The sequence below is a fragment of the Thunnus albacares genome, chromosome 2 (assembly GCF_914725855.1).
Source record: "Thunnus albacares chromosome 2, fThuAlb1.1, whole genome shotgun sequence".
In the NCBI taxonomy this organism is placed as follows: domain Eukaryota; kingdom Metazoa; phylum Chordata; class Actinopteri; order Scombriformes; family Scombridae; genus Thunnus; species Thunnus albacares.
Window position 1 is genome coordinate 20,403,177 of NC_058107.1, and position 16,202 is coordinate 20,419,378.

Consider the following 16,202-nt stretch of genomic DNA (forward strand, 5'->3'; position numbering starts at 1 on the left):
ATTGGTGAAAACTTTTACCTTTTCTACCTTTTACCAAAGTCAGAGGATCACCAAAGTTGTTAGAATGTATCTTCTAGGGATCTTGAATATATGTTGTAAATTTCATGGCAATCCATCCAATAGTTGTTGAGATATGTCACTATCAACCACAAATGTTAACCTTGTGATGTGATAGAGGATGAGTAAGGTGTTCACTAAAGTCAGTTGTATTTGTCCTCTGACCATGATTGTTTAAACAAAATTTGATGTTAACTCACAGACCGACATCCTAGAACCATGTGACTAGAAAACTTGTTTTCACAACCAGTGTCTTTTTTCTTGACCATTATTCATTCCACAAATGATTGGCTCACAACTAAAATGTGGCTACAGTGTTTAAGGGCAGACACTGCAATTGACCGTCACTAACTGCAAAACCACAATGCATGCTGGGAAACATCTAACCTTTCCCCTGATACAACTGCTGCAATGTTTAGTCAACAATCATATATACACTCTATAGTTTCCATGTAATGTAAACGTCAATTTCCCAAATTTTGTTTGTCAATTGGTTTGTTGTTTGATAAGGTAAACGAATATTTAAAGTCCCCCCTGCCTTTTTTTGTGGGAAACCCATATCAGACACAAATTATTATTCAAAGTAGAGTATTTTATATACATCTTACAACATGTCTGGAGGGGATCTTTAAAGAATGCTGCACCCTCAGGGTTCCCAATGTCATTTTTTTGCTCTGGGCCCTTCTAACAGGTTAATCCCATGGATGTATTAAAGAGAATTTAATCCAGCCATGAGGCTTTATTTTTGCAACGGAATTGTTTGCTTTAGACAAATTCAGTCAGGGCGACCCTAGTCAAAGGGTAATCCTTGTATGTTAAATATGTTAGTGGGATGAGGGTTAATACAGACTGGTAGTCCCAGTGAGCGCTGGCTGACGATTTATGTCAGAAAACTTTCAACGTGGACACCTTGCGCGTGCATACATCACGTTCAGTCACAGCTAAGGGTTTAGAGGCAGCACCGCTTTGTGTAAATGGTAAGTAGTGCGCAGACTCCAGGCGGCGCTGGTCATTGGTCAAAGGCCCATTGACTGCTGTGCTGGAAGTTGGTCGATTCAACAGGATCAACAGTGTGAAGCGACGTGACGTGACGTGATGTGACGTGGAGTATGGAGCTGGCGAACGACGTCTGCTGAAACTTCATGAACTATGAGAAGAGTTGAGACCATATTTTTGTACATGCGACGCCAGTGGTCTTAATATCGGGTGCCTTACATCTTCAGATTTAACTTGAACGGGACTATTTATTTTCATCCAGGAATTTACAACACGGTGCGCACCGGCTAGCCTTTTTTAGCTAACAGGAACAGCATCTGCTGTAAGGATAGCTAACGCTAACCAAAGTCAGCGTCATGCATGTTAAATACATTTTAATCACAAGAGCCTAAAAATGAAAAGGACCAAGAGGGACTTGACTGGCCGCCGTTGACGTATAATTTACAGGAATCTCAGCCGGCTAACTATTTAGCTCGCTAATATTAGCCAGTCGGCAGATAACAGCAAACTGTCAAAATGGGCTCTCTGCTCCGAGGTGAAGAGATGTGTTTGGCCCAGCTGTTTCTGCAGTCTGGGTCAGCATACGACTGCATCAGTGAACTTGGAGAACTGGGGCTTGTGGAGTTCAGAGACGTAAGTTTTAGACCAGTTTGAAATCTCCTGAAAAACAGTTAAGTTATCTCTCACTTTGAAAGAAAATGCTGAGTTTGCTAAGGAGGAAACACGACGAAGTAACGATTTACAAGCTAACTTCACCTGCCGCTTTAGCTTTCATATCACCTGAACTTATGTAACATGTCACTTACTTTTGCTTTATATAAAAGGCAGACGTGGCAGTTGTTTGTAATTCACAGAAGAAAGTTTTTTTTAAATGTTGTAAAGCAGCACGCACAGGTACTTGCTGTATGGTTTATGATGATTTATCCTGAACATATAGTTAAGCGTATTTCACACTTTCTCGATGAAGATTGAAAAAACATCTAATTGTTGATTTAATGTGTCTCTTGCACCTGTTTCAGCTCAATCCAAGCGTTAATGCATTCCAGCGCAAACACGTCAATGAGATAAAAAAATGTGAAGAGATGGAGAGGATCCTTGGTAAGGATTTATGATCTCTAATACACAATTCATAGTGAGATTAGTTAACAGTAATAGTAGTTTTAGTCAAGCTTTAGGGAACAACTCTTGTTCCTCAGACAGGAGTAAGGACACAGAAGTGATGGGACTGAAGCAAAGCCGTTTAACCACATTTTACCACAGAAGGCCCTCTCATTGAATTGAATTTAGAGCCAGTGACCCTACAGTCATGAGAAATGTCAGCTGGTTGTAGATTTAGCTGAATGAAACACTGTCCTTAGTTAACTAAACCATGTTCTATTAGATTAAGAGAAGAGAATAACTCACTGTCAGACTCTGCTTCAGTCGAGCACTATTCAAAGGCTGGCAAAGCACTCGGAAACTTTTTTTGAGCAGTGAAACTCGTGTCTCACAGGCAAAAGAAAACACTACCTACCTTTAACATCTTAAAAAAGATTGTTGTCTATTTTCAACAGGATACCTTTTGAGGGAAATCAAGAAAGCAGACATTTCACTGCCAGAAGGAGATGTGAACCCAGTGGCTCCTTTGCCCAAGCATGTCATGGCTATAATGGTTTGTTATTTGCATATGTGTTATCACATATCATTTGTGAATTTAATATTTTGATAGTGCTATATTTTCTCCTTGTAAAACACAGAATCTTACTTTGTCACCTTTATAAATTACTATTATTATTATGTTATACCTATGGTTATCGGGGCTCTGTGTGTGTGCGTGTTCACAGGAGCAGCTACAGAGGCTGGAAGTTGAGTTAGGGGAGGTCACCAGGAATAAAGAGAAATTGCAGAAGAATCTGCTGGAGCTGAAAGAGTACACACACATGCTGCGCATCACTCGCAGTTTTGTTCAGAGAACTGCTGAGGTCAGTGTGTCACAATATAGCTGGAGCCTGTACACCCAGGTTTTCATTTTGTTTATATAGTAAAGAAAACTGTTCTTCTTTCCCTTACCCGCTTCTCGTTTTACTTCCAGCGAGAGCCCCTACAAGTACAGTATGAGGAGTTTCCCTTCCTAGAAAAAGACACAATGATGGACTACAGCAGCATGCAGAGGCTAGGAGCCAAACTGGGGTGAGGACTGAAATTCTTCGAGCTATATCAGCATTATGTCTTAGTGAGTGGAGTTGACAGTATGCGCCAAGTGTGTCATGCTATACCGGTTTTCACAATTGTTGTGACATTTTGAAAATGAAAATACATGTGTGTGATTTTCAAGCCACAATGATATGAGGAGACAGTAAATGGGTTTCACAGTTGCTGCTTTACATTTAAACAAATTTTCAAATGAGGCACGTTGTTTTTTTGTTTTCCTGATAAATAAGTTCTCTGTGTCCTCTCTGTCTGCCATTGCTCTTCTCACTTACAGATGCACTGTGTATATACACACACACACACACACACACACACAGAGGTTAACAAATTGCAATAACTAAAAGTCTCTTTTTTCAACATGATCATGCAAAACCTTATCCTAAGAAGTTAACTTAGTTCATGGGGAATACTGTGGACTTTGTGATAAGGACAACAAGAATTTTGTTGAATGTGAGTTTTTGTTGGTTGTGAATGCGACAATACCAGCTCGAAGAAAAGACCGCTAACCTCATAGTTGCATATCCTTGCTTCTCTTCAACATAGAATGTAAAAGCTGCAGCAGGCATCTTGTATTATGTTCAGTCAAGCACAACGTGACATTAATAGTGCAAGATTGCATGAGTATTGTAATAGCAAAGCTACAGCCACTGTGACGTTAACTGGATTGCTCACACGCATGTCAGTGGAGATGTTCGCACATGCAAACACATGGTTTAAATATAAATGTGAGGATGTTCTTGTTCTGCAAATACACAAAAGAGTTTGTTTTTTTTAAACTTGGCAACGAAGTGATTAACCATTAACAATGTTTAAGATGATTTTAATATTATTTTAATTAAGGTTATTGTGATTGCATAATGATATCATTGTTGTGATATGTCTTGCTGCTAATATTATATGAAGAGAGTAAAAGTCTGTGACAGCCTTAGTAGACACACATGCAGGGCTGTTTGTGAATTTTCTCCTCATTCTTTTCCAGTTTCATTTCTGGGCTTATTCAGAGGGTGAAGATCGAGGCCTTTGAGCGGATGCTTTGGAGAGTTTGTAAAGGCTACACCATCCTTAGCTACGCTGAGGTCGAGGAGTATCTCGAAAATCCTGACACGGTAGGTTTCTCAAGGCTTATTTATTTAGTGTTAAAAGTTAAATAGCTTTTGTTATGTTTTCCCTGCATTACAGTGTGAGATTAGAGTATCAACAGAGTTGGAAAAAGACACAATTGCATGAATTGCATAACATGAATCTGCTCTGTTGTATTTATCTCACTTTCCAAGTTGGTCATCCGTGTCACAGTAAGAAGAACTTTAGTGAGACTAATCAATAATCTCTTATTTCAATAATGTTTGTTGATAAGATCAACATTTATGTGTGGTGGGGACCATTTGTAAGGAGATATACATAAATCCTTTAAGTTTAAAGCCACAATTTACATCTAGAAAGTAAAATAAAAATATAAGTGAAATATAAAAGTTTGTATTTTCAACATTTTGATAAAAATGTTGATTTCAACAACATCACAGAAAAATAGTCTAGACTTTCTTGAAATTACGTTGTGTAAAAATATCACTAAAAAATATCAAAATATGATGGTCACTTCTTGTTTGTGTAGTGTTGCCACAGTCAAGATTGTTACCAAACAGTTCAGAGGGCAGAGTTTTGTGGACAGAAATGAAAGAATGACATGAAATTCTGACCAAATATAAATTTGCCAAATAACAGGACAGAATTGAAAACAACAGCGACGACACTGTTTTTAAGTCTGGATTCTAGTCTTTCTTACTGTTTTCATAAACAGTCAGTGCTGTGATCCTTGTCTGTTTGTGTTGAGATGGCACTAATGCACTTATCCATTTCCGTTACTTGACTAGAAGGCAGACTAAACATGCCAGGCTGCGACTGATCACTAATGGAATGTCAGGACATACTTCGACTGATGGAAAGTCAGGAAAATGCAGAGACAATAACTGTTTACATGCACAAAATATTCCGGTTTTTGCCCTTGCCCCTGAAAAAGACAAGATTCCTACTAAGCTGTTTACATGGCTAATGAAAATGAATATTCCACTAATATTCCTGTTTACATGCAGAGGGTTTTCAGGGTTTCCTTCTGCTCCAGTGGGAACAGGAATCACAAGATCTCTGCAGGCAGTGAAGTAAAGCAGCGAGGTGTAAATTTATAGTTACAGGCACATCCGGTACCTAGGTTGTCCCATGATGTTTACTACACTGCTACGTGTTTCTGGTGCATCACACCGAGTTGTCACCATGAGTCAGGATAATAACCAAACCCCTCCATCCCTGTCTCGGAGAAGGCGCACTCTGCTTTTCCAGCTCTCCCTGAACAGCTCTTCACTCTCCTCTCATTCCTCTCCTCCGTCTGCCTTCCTGCTCCAGCATATGTCATTTTGCCTGCGCAGGGGTGAACAGGCGAGAGGCCGTGTGTCACAATCTGTGGTAAAAACCCCAAATGAGCTGTATACATGTCCAAGGAATGCTCCTAAAATCAGAATAATACCAGCATATCCCACGTCTTAATCGGAAAATGCTACATTCGGAATAAGGCCTTATTCGGAATATCCAAATGGAACATGCTGTTTACATGACCCGTATCAGATTCCGAATATTGTCATATTCGGAATAATAGTGGAATATTAGTGTGCATGTAAACGTAACCACTGTTCCAAAAGTGCTTTTCAGTTTTGTTTTGGTGCAGTTTCAAACAAATATAAATGTATCTTTTGTTTTATTACTGAGTGAGTGTTTTTTTGTTGTATGAAACATCACTTGAAAACTTCCTTGGGCCAAAAATGACACATCTTTTTTTTTTTATCATCAATGGAGCAGTTATGTCTAATTACTTGTATAAACTCTTCCTCTTCTTCTCTATGTGTAGGGTGAGCCTACCAAAAGTGTGGTGTTCCTGATCTCTTACTGGGGAGACCAAATTGGCCAGAAAGTGAAGAAGATTTGTGACTGGTAATTATTCCGCAATATGTTATCCAATCTCATGGTGGCTCTATTAATTAATTGCAAAAAAAAAAGTTAAAAAGGGACAATATCTGTTTTTCTTCCCCCATAGCTACCACTGTCACTTGTATCCATATCCTAGTAGCAACGAGGAACGGAATGATGTTGTGGAAGGACTGAGAACTCGCATTCAAGACCTGCACACAGTACGTCTCACAAGTACCTTTTTTAGGCAGTTGGTGACAGAAAACATGGTTTGGTCTGTTCGTCATTCACTAAAGGTTTACTTGTGAATGTCTTTACTATCACGACCTTGTTAAAATACAAGCTAGATGGGTTAAAATATCTTTAGATGTTTGTTTTTTTTGTGGTGGGCTGAAAGATTAAGGAATACATTTTCCAAAGCAAGCCTGTAAAAAAAATCTTGTGTTCAGTTAATCGTTTATGTTATATCTGGTGAGGATTTCTCCTTTTTAACCAGCTTTTTTATAGTCAGAGAACAAAGAGCCTAGGAACAAAATAAATGGCTGATTTATTTTTTAAAAGATTAACTCAAGCAGTGAGCCGATGCTGGCAGTTAGACGGCCGGTTGGGTTTCTGTCTGGGGCATTTCAGTGTGGATCATTTGGTAGCTTTAAACCACTGTGACTGAAAAATAGAAATGCACCTGACCCACCCACTTTTAGCACATGATCAACGTGAGGCCTCAGCTGAAAGTTGGGCTGTTGTTTCTTTTCTTTTTTTTTTTTTTTTTTTTTTTACATGCATACTTTATTTCATCCTTTCTCCTCTCTTGACTGCTTTCCTACTCTCTTTGTTGTTTCTCTCATTCTCACACACACACACGCCTCTAGTTGAAAATGTAAACACGTTATGTTTACATTTTTGTGTGCTCCATATAATCATAGACATGAAATTAAAATAAAGTTTTGTAATGTATCTCTTTCTAATATACTTTCACAAATAGTTTATTTATCTCCTATTGTGTCCAGGTGCTTCATAGGACAGAGGACTACCTAAGACAGGTCCTGATCAAGGCTTCAGAATCTGTCTACACCTGGGTCATCCAGGTCAAGAAGATGAAAGCCATCTACTATATTCTCAACCTGTGCAGTTTTGATGTTACCAACAAGTGTCTGATTGCGGAGGTGTGGTGTCCTGTCAATGACATTCCCACCCTGCGGAGAGCCCTAGAAGACGGATCGGTGAGGAGACTCTCTCTTTTTTTTTCCCTTTTTTTTTTAAACAATTAATTTATTGAATATTTCACACACACAGAGCAGTGTACATGAGAAAAGACAAAATTGAAATATCAAAGATTATTCTATTTTTGACACTCCAGGCTTTGTTTTTCTTTTACTTAACCAGGGCAGTTACTTTATAAACTCGGGTGTTGTTATTGTAAAAGCAAGTACTCTCAGAGGGATCGAACTTACTTTGCCCTCTTTGTTTTAAGATTAAGAAAAACATGACTTGGTGAGAGCACTGTAAGGCCACTGTGTGGAGGACAGAAGGCATTTGGGATATTGAAATAAAAAGACACACACACAGGATTACTGTTCCTACAGATGTTTATTCAACAGTTGACCACAACTGGTTGTTAAATGAATACATGATGACAAAACTGCTTAACCACAAAGGGGCCTTATATCTACTGTCTTTTTCTTGTTTTATTTTATTTTTTGCATTTGAATGCTCCTTCTTGTCTCTGTCTCAAGACATTTTGGTGATGGTAGTTGATGCTGACATCTTGATTTGATATTTCAGAGAAAAAGTGGAGCGACAGTTCCTTCCTTTGTCAATCGTATCCCCACCAACGACACTCCCCCCACCCTGATCAGGACCAACAAATTTACCTCTGGTTTCCAAAACATCGTGGACGCTTATGGAGTGGGCAGCTACAGAGAGGTTAACCCTGGTAAGTGGAATCCTTTTCCTTTCTTGTAAATTTTTTTTCCCTCTCTGTATGTGCACACATGCATCATCAGATGAGGCACAAAAATAAAATATCCATGGGCCAAACTAAAGTGTAAAGCTAACAATATGAAGACTTTAACAGGTCATAAGTCAGTGTATCAGTATTCACAGAGTCACAATTGTAAGATGTTTTTATTGTAATTCTGTCATACCTGTGATTCCTGCAATGTAAGCCAGAACTAAGTGTGAGTTCTGGTTACGTTGAGTGAAACGCCTCAAATTCCCTCTCAAATGTATTTCCATCTTTTGTTATGCTTCACATTTGTTCAACTTACACTAACTTGGCAGTTGCAATTATATAATTAATTTATTTTAGGTCAGGTTATTTTGTTTTGAGGCCTGTGCTTTTGCAAGATTTTAAAATCCTGTTTAATTTCTTTATATCTGTAAAACTTTGTTTTGAGAAATGCTTCACTTTATATGTAACGTTAGTCTTGACTCTTTTTTCCCCCCTCCCACTAATTTTTAGCTCCTTTCACAATCATCACTTTCCCGTTCCTGTTTGCTGTGATGTTTGGGGACCTGGGTCATGGAGCTATCATGGCTCTGTTTGCCTTCTGGATGGTGTTGTACGAGAACAACCGCAAACTTAAAAACACTAGAAATGAGGTGAGTGAGTACTTACGGATCCCAACAAATGCCAGCGCGGAGCGTTCAGTATGTCGAAAGTATAACTGCGTCATTTTGATGTGTACATGCAGATCTGGAACACATTCTTTGAGGGCCGTTACATCATCCTGATGATGGGTCTGTTCTCCATCTACACTGGCTTGATATACAACGACTGTTTCTCAAAGTCCCTGAACATCTTTGGTTCTGGATGGAGTGTGAACGCCATGATCAATGCTAGTGTGTGGAAGTGAGTACTTCATGACAAGAAGGATTTCATTGTAATGGTAAAAAACAGTTAAGCAGACCAAGCAGAACAAGTTTTGCTGGCAGTGAATTTGATGAAAAGCCAATTGACATACATTGACATACTCATGGTCTTATCTGTAACTAACAGGGAAGAAGATATCCGTGGGAATCATTTGCTTACTCTGGATCCAAATGTCACAGGAGTTTTCAAAGGACCCTACCCTCTGGGAATTGACCCGGTAAGTGGAGAATATTGAAGCCTTGTCATGATTTATGACATGATGTCTCATGTAATACCACATTTACAAAGACTGTCTCTCATTGTGGTACTTTGTAAACTCACACACATCACAGTAAAAAAACACTGTGTATTCTGTCACCAGGACATGTTCATGTAACATAAGCATAGTTTTGTATGTACGTGTAATAGCCAAATCTATAAAATGCTAATTAGCTCCCTGGTTACCACAACAGTTGGTATAAACCCTGACCAGATATAATGAGTAACACAAGACCTTGTTAGTAATGTGTCACCACGTAGGGTGTTGGCGCAACTTAGGGTTCAGTATCAGGTTGCCCAAGGACACTTCAACATGCAGACAGGAGGAGTCGGGGACCAAACCACCGACTTTCTGATTAGTGGAGGACACACCTTCCATAAATTACAGGAATTGCACATTGTTCCTGTCAGATTCTGAAATACACCGACTAAGTATAAGATAAGATAAGATGAGATAGACTTTATTGTCTCAGTGGGAAATTTGAATGTCTGCAGTATTAAATCATAGCAACAATAAAACAACAGTAATAAAAAACATTTACAAGCATTTTATATTGTACTAGAATTCCAGCTGAAGAACTATAAACAGGCGGCACCTTTTCTGTCCTGATACTTCTTCTCAAACTCAGGGTGATGCCAAGGCAGTTTTAAAATGTGTAATCCTCAGTGTGTGGAACTGGTTAGGATCATCTTTTATGTGTAAGGAAACGTAGATGTAACCAAAAGTCATACCCTACGGTTCTTTTCAGGCTGTGTGAAATGTCAATCATATTCTTTGAGAAGGTTTATAAAAATGTCTTGATAAAATATTATTACATTAGTATATTAACAACAAGGATTATGAAATAGCATTTCATGTGGAGCTGTCCTGTCTGGTTGATGCTTTTAATAAGGTCTGTATCTGTGCTGATACAGTAAATTGGATCAGTGCATCACTATTATAAACCGTAGTTGTGCTTGATAAGTGGTAATGTTACTCTCGCATGGAACATAAATAAGGTTGATTGCCTGGAATTGAAGTTGTTAAAACACTTGGGTAAAAATAACATTATTAGATCCCCTCCAGTAACATTAATGCCATCTTGACAAAATGCAGCTAGCTTTGCTTTATGGGATTTAAGTAACAGTGCAGGAATTCATCTTTTTATCAGTCATGCTGTTTGCTAGAAATGACCCATTGTATAATACCTTATATATAATCTTTCCATTGTACAGATTTGGAACTTGGCATCCAACCGACTTACATTTCTAAACTCCTATAAGATGAAGATGTCAGTGATAGTGGGCATCATACACATGAGCTTCGGGGTCATCCTCAGCACTTTTAACCATTTGTAAGTACTGGAATTTCAAGTATTTTTTTTTATATTGTAAAGAGCTTAATGTTAAATGTCATGCTGTAGTACTTAATAGCCTGCCTTACTTTCATCATGATTACAGGCACTTTAGGAAGAAGTACAACCTGTACTTGGTTTTCCTCCCGGAGCTCCTGTTCCTGCTGTGTCTATTTGGCTACCTGGTGTTCATGATAATATACAAGTGGCTTGCCTACTCTGCTAAGGACTCCAGGCACGCCCCGAGCATCCTCATTCACTTCATAAACATGTTCCTCATGCAAAGTGATGCAGTGCAGCCCCTCTACCCAGGACAGGTGAGAAGCTCATTTAAATCTGCATGAATATCAGTGTTCTTCCTGAACAGATGACGTGTAACGCTGCTTTAAAACAGACTACAAATGTCACTGATCATAACAGTATTACGCAATGTTGTTTTGCTCCTTCCAGACTGGCCTGCAAGTATTTCTGGTGGTCATAGCCGTTCTCTCAGTGCCTGTCTTACTCCTGGGGAAACCACTCTACCTTTATTGGCTTCAAAATGGAAGCCACCGCTTAGGAATGTACAGGGTGAGGGTTTTGAAGTGCATGTTTGCCTGTGAATGGATGGAAATATGTAGATGTGAAATATATTTGTTCTGTGGCTGTAAATATGCAGATCTGATTAGCTGCTCTATGTTTTCTCAGGGATATGAGCGCGTGAGGCGTAACAGTGAAGAGGAGCTCTGCCTTATGAGGGCTCATGACATGGAGGAGGGCAGCAGTCACAGTGATCTCTCCTCTAGTGGAGAGCTCCAGAGCGAGGAGGTCAGCACAGCACGACATCTAGATATTTAGCTATTAATCTTAAATATCTGTTTAATGGCAAGCATTGCTAATGTTTTTCTGGTTTCTGTCTGTGATGCTGAGTTTTGCTTTTGTTGTTGTAAAAGTTTGACCTTGCAGATGAGTTCCTGCATCAGGCCATCCATACTATAGAGTATTGCCTGGGATGCATCTCCAACACAGCCTCCTACCTAAGGCTCTGGGCTCTGAGCCTGGCACATGCCCGTGAGTACAATGGTTTGCAGTAGAAAACACAGGTAGTTTGTCCCTCCTTCAAACCTGTACTAGCACACACTGAAAGCAAAATAAGTAAATTACTTCAGAGTAGCCTAATTAAGTATACTGATGGTATGATAATCAGTTTTATTTTCTTTTGTTCTCTCTCTCTTTTCTTTCTTTTGCTACACCTCAATGGGAAAATTCCTCATTAAAAGCACATTTTGACTGGATGTAAGAACATCTTAAAATATGCCCGTTCACTGTATTTCATGGTTTACTGAACTGAATTTATTTCCTTTGGCACAACAAACTAAATAAATGGAAAATTTATTACAGGGCTGTTTTAAGGAGGCAGAATGAAACAGCCATTCAATATTTCTCTCTAATATTTGTATATAACCTTGTGTGCACTATAGCCATTTTGTCAATATGACTTGAATTTAGACTTTGACTAAATGTCAGTAGGTCATATCTAGTCAAATTCCTGGAATGACTTGTACGGAAAAAACAACTTAGTCTTTAATTAATTAATAGCAGCCTAGATCAAACCCAACAAATTTACACCAGTGACGGGCCTGAGATCAGTCTGACTCACAATATTAGTAACCGAAACATACCCTTGTTGGCTGTAATCCTCTAAAAAGATGGTGCATATGCTCTTTTTCTCTGCACAGAGCTATCAGAGGTGCTGTGGGCCATGGTGATGCGAGTAGGACTAAGGATGGACACCAGACTCGGGGTTTTATTCCTAGTTCCAGTGTTTGGCCTGTTTGCCGTGCTTACTGTGTCCATCCTCCTGGTGATGGAGGGTCTTTCTGCATTCCTTCACGCCCTCCGGCTGCACTGGTAAAATATAACAATAATCACTAGAGTCCTTGTCATAGACAAAGCCAAATTGCTTTCAGTTATTTCAGTGTTTTTATGTTCACAGCAGCTGTTTGTTTCTTCCTCAGGGTGGAGTTTCAGAATAAATTCTACAGTGGAGCTGGAGTCAAGTTTTGCCCCTTTTCCTTTGCTCTACTGCCCTCCAGCTTTGAGCCCGGGTTAGGAGGAGCATGATGGCTTACTGTGAAGGGGCTTGTCTGGTAATACTGTTAGGTGGTAAACAAAGCCAAAACATGCCAGTGATGTCACAAGCTGATTTAGATTTTTTTCTTTTCACCTTTTTTAAAAATTTGTCATGTGAAAACAATTTATTGTGAGCTTCACAAACGTCGAAGGACCTCAACAAGCTGCCCTCCCAACAGTTCAAAGAACACAACCAGTACAGAGTGTACTGCTGAAAAATTACTGTTTTTCGTAGTCTAAATTTATGTAACACAGGGTATTTGTACTTTGTATCGAGATCAGTATGCTTCACTGCAGGATATTTTGTCAGGTTGAACTGTGAGGCTCAAATTTAAAATCTAACTCCCATACCTAAAAGCGTCAGTTTTCTTATGAGGCTTTATTGGTTGTTGACCTGAACGGGAAACCACACCTGCCAAACTAAGAATAAATAAGTGAAAAAGATAAAGTAATAAGTAAACGAATGACCCCAAGCTGTGTCTACACAGACGTCACTTGTTAGGAGAGATGTTGGCATTGGCTGATAGTAATAAAAGATAAAAGAAGATCTGAAAAAAATAATTTTGTATCCATCGATTTTTTTTTTTTCTGGATCCAGTTATTTTTGGCATAATTGTATCCTTTAATGCAGTTATGTTGCCACGCCCCCACTGAGTTTTAGTTTTGGCAGTTGTGGTTTCCATACGCCTGATAGCGAGCCACCTTTCAATTACATGTAGTTTTTGCTCAACTTTCTGTTGCACTGACTGCCTTACAAGAAGTACAACCAAATGACAGCATACTGTACCATTCTTCAGTTTCCCTTGTATTCTTACTTTGTGGTACCAAAACACTGCTAAGGATCCTGTGACTTTTTGGTATTGAAAAGTGCCCGGGCAGGAGTGTGATGAGATGTAAATACTTTTACAGAATTATTTTTTTAATTTATTATATTTTAAAATGTTGCAACAGAATTAAAGATGAATGTCAATGGGATATGATTTTTACTTTAATGCATTCACAGTGTTGCCTATGCGTCACTTACTGTACAATTTAACATTCCACGTATGGAAAATTTGTATCATTCATTTGTTGACTGCTAGTCAGGAGCCCCTTACATTGTGACTGGACAGATAATTATGATTAAACTGAACCCCATGTGTAAAATGAGTGGATGAGCAACTGTGATATTTAATTAATAATATCACAATGATATGCAGGTTTGACTGGATCAATAATAGTAAAATGTTTCAACATTAAGTTTTCAACCGACTCATGAAAAAAGTATCAAGATTTCAGATTCTTCATCACCAAAACTCTCATCAAGTGTAGAGTGGTCAGCCAGCTGCCTTCCGGTCTTTACTCTGGGACTAAATTATCTATACAACGTCATGGAACTGCCTTCCAGCCTGTACTCTGGGAATGAATTACCCACACTGTCAAACCATTGATGGTTGCCAAGGCAACGTGGAACTGCTAAGCTACAACCCTAGTTATTAAAACTAGCTTCAAATTGCGACAGGTTAACCTGAAAGAAATGTTTTACTACTCTGTTTTCAAGTTAACTAATTATAATTAACGAGTATGGTCCACGACAATTTACGAGTGAAATGGATCAAACAGCGAGTTTGTGCCGGTTTCAATTTATAATTTGACTGTTTCGACAAAAAACTGCTCAGTCGGGGAGATGAAGAAGAAGAAGAGAAAATTATACGTTATTTCAGCGTTGTCTCCGAGGAAGACTCGACATCATGTCTTCTGTTTTTCAAAAGTATTAGAGAGGAAGAGGTTAAAGTTGAAATTCCTGTTGGTAAGTTGGCTAATGTGTGAGCAGGTTTAAAGTCGCCCTCCACTCAAAAATATGCTTTTGTTCTTGTTCCTTCAGCTGGATGTTTGAGCTTCTCTGTCCAGAATGATGTGTGTGCAGAGTTTGACACTTGAAGGCTGTTTTCACATTCGTCTGCTGAAACTAGAAAGTTTCTCTGTGCTCACTGAAAATCCCATTTTAAGGGGTGGACCTACTAGCAGCTAGCTGTGTTTTGTCAAGATGTCATTAATGTTACTGGAGGGGATCTAATAATGTTATTTTGACCCAAGTGCTTTAATGCATTCACAGTGTTGCCTATGCGTCACTTGCTGTACAATTTGTATTGAAAACTTGTATCATTCATTTGTTGACAGCTTGTCAGGAGCCCCTTATATTGTGACTGGACAGATAATTAAGATTATAAATATCCTATATTCTATTTGACACAGCGGTTGGCCTGTATTAAATGTTATAAGAGAAGATTGAAGAATGTACTAATATCTGGCATTAGTAGTATCTGCTGAATTTGTGAATTTGAAGTATTGTTATATGGAATTAGTGTTTGAATTTTTCGTTAAGGGAAGGAGAGTTGACCGTTGTCACCATTGCATTATTGAGATGTTTTGCACTTTTTCACTGGCAGCATAATTTTCCATACATTTCTGAAAGTTAGGACCAGATGGTGTCAGAAATTATGACATAACTGGCAGTCCCTGTTTTTAGAGGGTCAGGGATGTTTGATGAGCCATGATTTGCCTTTTGTTAACTCTAAATTGTATTACGGGTTGTTTTAGGGGGTATCGTAATTTCTCCAACACAGGCCTAATCTTGCCATTAATTGTAATATTATCAGCTATTTTATCCCCATTGACAAACACTCCAGCTTCTTAATGTTTTGACAAAAAATCTTCAGCTTTGGCCTGCTACTTTCATGTTTGACCAACAGTCTGTATGGCATATACTGTATATACACGTATGTCTTGAGGCAACTGTGCTGTTGAGGACAATGTAACTGTAAACCAAGTTAGAAATTTCCACACCAATCCAGCACCTTATGAAAGCAGTGGAGGAGTTAGCTAGTTGTTTTCAGTACTGACTCCATGAGATTAGGTTTAGCACTGCTTTCTGACTATGGCAATGGTTAGATATGACATGTCAGTAATAAACTGTATTTGTTTGAGTTGTTTTTTTCCCTCCCAAAGCCCATAACTGCATTTCTCATTCATTAACTTACATATTGTGTGCAGTAAGTGTTTTGTTTTTAAAAGTACAATCTGAAAGTGACCTTTGTGCTTTTTAAATGTTGCTTTATGTTGATTTGTATGAAGTGGAAACACCCACAAACAATTTGGACAACATGTTAAAGCCTCAGTGCAGTATACTGGAGGGAGGGATTGCTATAAACAACACATTTTGTATGATTTTTATCAAGTCTGTTGTCACAAAACAGTCACTCATCTATTTGTTTGATTTCTGATTTGTTAACTGATTATTGATTTGTCAATTAAACCAGCTGATCAAGTGATTTTTGTCATTTGCCTTATCAGTTATTTATTAATTACCAAAACACCATCCCATTAACAGCAGTCTCTGATATATTATAATAATGCCCTCAGAGGAAATCTAACCAACAAGCTAGATACAG

The 16,202-nt window shown here is 38.6% G+C and overlaps 1 protein-coding gene across 2 annotated transcripts; it reads left to right on the plus strand.

Moving 5' to 3' along the window:
• The first annotated feature begins 1,115 nt into the window (after window positions 1-1,115).
• Window positions 1,116-16,082, plus strand: atp6v0a2b (ATPase H+ transporting V0 subunit a2b). Of its 2 annotated transcripts, XR_006406949.1 has the most exons (21): window positions 1,116-1,686; window positions 2,073-2,151; window positions 2,607-2,704; window positions 2,877-3,014; window positions 3,125-3,222; window positions 4,223-4,349; window positions 6,137-6,219; window positions 6,323-6,416; window positions 7,203-7,415; window positions 7,978-8,128; window positions 8,657-8,796; window positions 8,889-9,046; window positions 9,194-9,284; window positions 10,541-10,659; window positions 10,766-10,976; window positions 11,110-11,229; window positions 11,347-11,466; window positions 11,592-11,709; window positions 12,378-12,549; window positions 12,657-13,280; window positions 13,370-13,382. XR_006406949.1 is itself a non-coding variant. In XM_044371771.1 (20 exons), the coding sequence occupies exons 1-20, from the start codon at window positions 1,570-1,572 to the stop codon at window positions 12,760-12,762; spliced, it is 2,553 nt and encodes an 850-aa protein (XP_044227706.1). In that variant the 5' UTR covers window positions 1,116-1,569; the 3' UTR covers window positions 12,763-16,082. The 2 variants fall into 2 exon arrangements, 1 of the variants encoding a protein (XP_044227706.1); XM_044371771.1 differs by having other exon boundaries at window positions 12,657-16,082.
• Window positions 16,083-16,202: the final 120 nt, after the last annotated feature.

Excerpts from the sequence above, each read along its gene's own strand:
- atp6v0a2b (XM_044371771.1), top strand. The coding sequence starts at position 1,570 with ATGGGCTCTCTGCTCCGAGGTGAAGAGATGTGTTTGGCCCAGCTGTTT. Across the intron at positions 9,285-10,540 it reads ACCCTCTGGGAATTGACCCG|ATTTGGAACTTGGCATCCAA; the intron begins GTAAGTGGAGAA and ends TCCATTGTACAG. Across the intron at positions 12,550-12,656 it reads CACGCCCTCCGGCTGCACTG|GGTGGAGTTTCAGAATAAAT; the intron begins GTAAAATATAAC and ends TTTCTTCCTCAG.